The sequence below is a fragment of the Macrobrachium nipponense genome, chromosome 1 (assembly GCF_015104395.2).
Source record: "Macrobrachium nipponense isolate FS-2020 chromosome 1, ASM1510439v2, whole genome shotgun sequence".
NCBI lineage: Eukaryota > Metazoa > Arthropoda > Malacostraca > Decapoda > Palaemonidae > Macrobrachium > Macrobrachium nipponense.
This window is the reverse complement of record NC_087200.1, coordinates 45,491,299-45,496,004: the sequence shown is the minus strand read 5'-3', so window position 1 is coordinate 45,496,004 and position 4,706 is coordinate 45,491,299. Positions and strand designations below refer to the sequence as shown.

At 35.5% G+C, this 4,706-nt stretch overlaps 1 protein-coding gene across 1 annotated transcript; it reads left to right on the top strand.

The window, feature by feature from the left end:
• Nucleotides 1-994: 994 nt before the first annotated feature.
• On the top strand, nucleotides 995-2,599 carry LOC135220155 (neurotrophin 1-like). Its single transcript, XM_064257446.1, has 2 exons — nucleotides 995-1,094; nucleotides 1,657-2,599. Exons 1-2 carry the CDS (start codon nucleotides 1,074-1,076, stop codon nucleotides 2,314-2,316), a joined length of 681 nt encoding a protein of 226 aa, XP_064113516.1. The 5' UTR covers nucleotides 995-1,073; the 3' UTR covers nucleotides 2,317-2,599.
• Nucleotides 2,600-4,706: the final 2,107 nt, after the last annotated feature.

Sequence of the window (4,706 nt, the reverse complement as noted above, 5' to 3'; positions counted from 1 at the left end):
AGTTCATCTTATCCCTTACTCTTAATATGAATCATTCAGTGTTTCATTGATAGTGTAAACTTTCCATCTCTGTCTTTCCCACCAATTTGTTTATAGTATGCTATTGTGATTCATTTTAAAGATTTCATCATTTGTCTTCTTGTTGCTACTTTTACTCAGCTTTGTCAGCCAATAATGATTGTATAATTTTTTAACTATTAAAATACTGTAGTGTCTCTTTTAGGCTTAGAAACGTTATGAAGAAATAACAACACGCGTCCCCAATAAAATGTGGTGGTTCTTAACCTCCGCTCTCCTTTCCCTACTGAGACTGAGATTTCCTGTATATATATATATATATTATATATATATATATATATATATATATAATATATATATATATATATATATATATACTATATATATATATATATATGTAGTATGATATGTATGTGTGTGTACATGTATGGTTGTATGTATATAGGGTAGTTCAGGAGGATTTTCTATACTATAATTATAAGTTCCGCTAGTTAATGTCAGAGAGACCATATTACCGGATAAGCATGTTGCCTTTTATTGGAATGTAAGAATCTTCCTGCTATCTAAACATAAGACAAATAAGCAATCTACAGAGACGGAGATAGTCATTACAGGTCTAAGAAAAGTGTTTCGTATTTAGTAATTTATAATATATATATATATATATATATATATATATATATATATATATATATATATATTCATATATATTGATGTGTATGTATAGTTGCGTGTGTGAGAAGTAAATAACAAGTAACTCCAGTAGTTTCAGAGGCAGGAGTATTACTATGCCATGCTTCACCTCGCGCTAAAACTCAACCTTTACGAATCGATGATTATCAAATCGCTCCGTTGCGATGTGATGGCAAATGCCATATGTCACCACACGGCAAACCGCAGTTGTATCTACATAGACCACGCTAGGTTCTATTACGTGATATTTGGTCTACGGTGCATACATTTACTCTGGATATATAAGACACTAGCCGTTCAGCCTCACCACATTCATTCTTTCTATCTCGAGGCGAAGAGAGAGAGAGAGCTGGAGTTGCGTGATGGCGGTGTTAAAGTCTCTGGTGAGTCTTTTTTTCTTCTTTTTATATTAGAGAATTTTCGGGGTAAAGTCTTCCAGTTCCTCGAGAAAGGTGAGACCATTAGTCTCACTTCAGAGTCAAGCTTCTTGAGTTTTGTTTTAAAGTTTTATTATATTTAAACCATCATGATTATTATGCTATATTCTATGAAAATGAACTCTACTCCTGTGGAACAATCCTACAGGGGCCATTGACTTGACAGTCTTCAAGCTCCCAAATAATATGGTGTTCAGTAGGAAGAAGGTGCGAAGAGGTAAAGGCGATAACAGAATGAAGATGTTTCACTTATTAAAAAAGAAAAAAATTAGATTAAGTAAATAATAAATGTATATTTCAATAAGTTATTAGAATGCGAGAAGAATTCTATTTGGGGAGTCATGTTGCATCTTCGCTTGACCTTTGGAAGTTCCAGTTGGAAGACCTCCTCAGGGAGACTGTTCCACAGTCTAACGGTGAAATTAGGAGAGTATATACTTGCATCTGATGCCTAGTTGGCCAAATGCTCACTTCCGATGTGTTATTAACATGTAATGGCGCATTACAGATGGCGTTCCCTCTTCTCATCTCTGCTCTAATAGGCGTGGCCGTATCAGATAAATTACCTAGGGTGACCTCTCATGTCACTTACGGCGCCCATCAACCTTCCTATCATCCCGCGCCTTCTTACCACCCACAAGCATCTTACGAGGACCCTTACGCAGACCCTGCATGCGCAGAGAACACAACCAAGCCCTGGTGCCTCGAGGACGAGGAGTACCCGATGTACGAGGTGGAGGAAGCAGTCAACTACCACTTCTCGAAGGTCATCGCACTCTACGCAGACGTCGCCGACCTCGACACGAAGCTCTCCGTCGAGCGCCCGAGCGCCCTGGACGAGGAAACCTACCTTTGCCCTTCAGAGACTGCCTACGTGCAGCCCCTGAGGGCCAAGAACACCAAGGGCAAGTGGAGGGTCATCGTCAACAACATCGACACGCATTACAAGACCCTCACACAGACGACGCGTATCGAAGAGTGTTCGACTTCAGGAGAAGAATGCCCTAAAGTCCCGGTGTGTTATGAATCCAAGTGCCTCCAGAAGTCAGTCTACCACAGGTTCCTCGTCTACGACCCCTACGACAAGTACTTCCCCTTCGTCATCGAGAACTTCAAGCTGCCCGCTAGCTGTGCCTGCCTCCTGGGTGCCTTTACCATCGACCATTAACCGATAAGAGATAAAAAAATGACGGGTTTTGTTATCAATTGACTTTTTCCTAACTCCACTTATCCTGTGTATATTTGGTCATTCCACTTTACACTTTATATTCCACAAGTTCTAACGGGTGATCTCACGTGACAGGTTAGAAGTTAGTAAGTGAAGAAAGCAGTTCTCTAGTCATCTCTTACTTTAAGTATATGTCATCTGTTTATGTTATGATAACTTCAGCTCTCGCGCTTCTAGGATCTCTTTTATGCCTAAAAGTTGATAATATACAGTATTTTTTTAAGGTGATAAATATTACTATCCTCTGATGTAAAGTATTTAACTAAGGCTTTATGTACTTGAAAACAACTGGTGGCTTAAATTTTATGAGTCTATAATAACAAACTGAATGAGGGAAAGTACATCCGAGGCAAAATTACTAATCCAGGAAAGGTGTCTCACTGCAAATGTGGCAACGTGAAAGGAAAAACAGCGCCTTGTATAAGTATCAAAGTCGAAGATAAACTAGTGGTCAGTGAAACTAATTCATCACTACATACCGGGATACGCTTATTAAATTATAGGTTACATCTGCATTCACTTAACAGTATACGAAATTCACAAGGTGTGAAATCGTACCGCAACATTAAACCACAGTGTGCAAAATCAATTCAGGGGTGAGAATAAACACTTAAGAAAAATCACTTAAATTTGATACATAACTCGTTAGGCAGAAATTACACCTGAACCTCTTATAATACAAAAATATATGAATAACACTCACGCTTAAATAACCACTAAACAAATCCCAAATACACAACTAATAAAAGAAACCAACACATTCAAACACAAAACGGAGGGGGTCCAGATAGGAAGAGAAAGGCAAAATGAAAGAATATCCTAACCGATGCACACTAATATTCCTAGCAACTTCTTCGTATGTTAATTCTCCTCTGGCCAAGCAAGGCACAACTCCACGTCTTGAGGACAAATCAGGGTGATTATCAGATGCTAGTCCAATCACAGCGCTGAATCCAATATATATATATATATATATATATATATATATATATATATATATATATATATATATATATATATCAATTCAAGCTACAAATGTCCTTTAATATCTAAATTCACTTTACCTCCCAAATGATATATTTTCATATATGTACCGAAGGGGAATTTTTTAATTGATAATAATTCGTCCCCCCATGGGATCGAACCACCGTCCAAGTGGTGGTTCGATCCCATGGGGGGACGAAATTATTATCAATTAAAAAATTCCCCTTCGGTACATATATGAAAATATATCATTTGGGAGGTAAAGTGAATTTAGATATTAAAGGACATTTGTAGCTTGAATTGATATATAAATGGATCACGGTTCGATGTGATAATTATTCATATATATATATATATATATATATATATATATACTATATATATATATATATATATATATATATTCTGCTTAAAAAATCACAGTAGATGCAATTTAAAACTATTTATGATATTGCATTGAAACTTAAATACCCAAGGACTTTTGTAGATGTGGCATGGAAAAGAGCTAGAAAAACATTTTATTCAACTAATGACAAACTTGAATTTAGTAAGCATAACATTCTAAAATTACCTTATGATGAAAGGTTTTTAGATATTCCTAGAATTTTAAAGCTTTTTAACATAAATGAGTTGTTTTCAAGTAACTTAATATCGTCAGAGTTAGTAATCAAAAAATTCTCCTAAAGATCTTTCCATGGGCCCATGAACATAATGAAATTCCTTGCCAAAAAGTGTGATAAATATCTTATTACGCGGACAGACCGGCAAATCTCTTCGACAGCGTCTCAAGCAACATCAATAATATTCTGGTGAGAAACTGGGTCAAATAATCGAAATGCATTATTTTGTACATATGAGAGATTTAGACCATCCTATTAACTGGAGTCAAGCAAGAGGCCTTAGGTCCCATGTAATGACACAGTTAAATTAAAAGGAATATCATTGAATCTTGTTTATCAAATCCAAAATAATTAGAAATTTAATGTTCTAATTTAATTTAAGTTCTTGGTTTTATTTAGAAACTTGATGCTTTTCATAAATCGAAAAAAGTTGTAGCATAAATTAATAAAGGCAACAAAATTAATTATATTCATTCTTTCTACATGTTTTGGAACTGTAAAGAATACTGTTTCGTTAATTTCGGGTTAGGGTCAGAATCTGTTTCAAGGTTTGTGATTCCGTGTGATATCCGAATAATCCTGGATTTCCCTTTTATTTTATTTTACCCAATTTTTTTTTTTTTTTTTTTTTTTTTTTTTGTGACCCTTTTGAATAATAAACCATCTTGGTATTCCTGATCTTGGTTTGTACCTGAGACCTTCCTCTCCAATATTGTACTTTAGTAG

Excerpts from the sequence above, each read along its gene's own strand:
- LOC135220155 (XM_064257446.1), top strand. The coding sequence starts at position 1,074 with ATGGCGGTGTTAAAGTCTCTG. Across the intron at positions 1,095-1,656 it reads TGGCGGTGTTAAAGTCTCTG|ATGGCGTTCCCTCTTCTCAT; the intron begins GTGAGTCTTTTT and ends GGCGCATTACAG.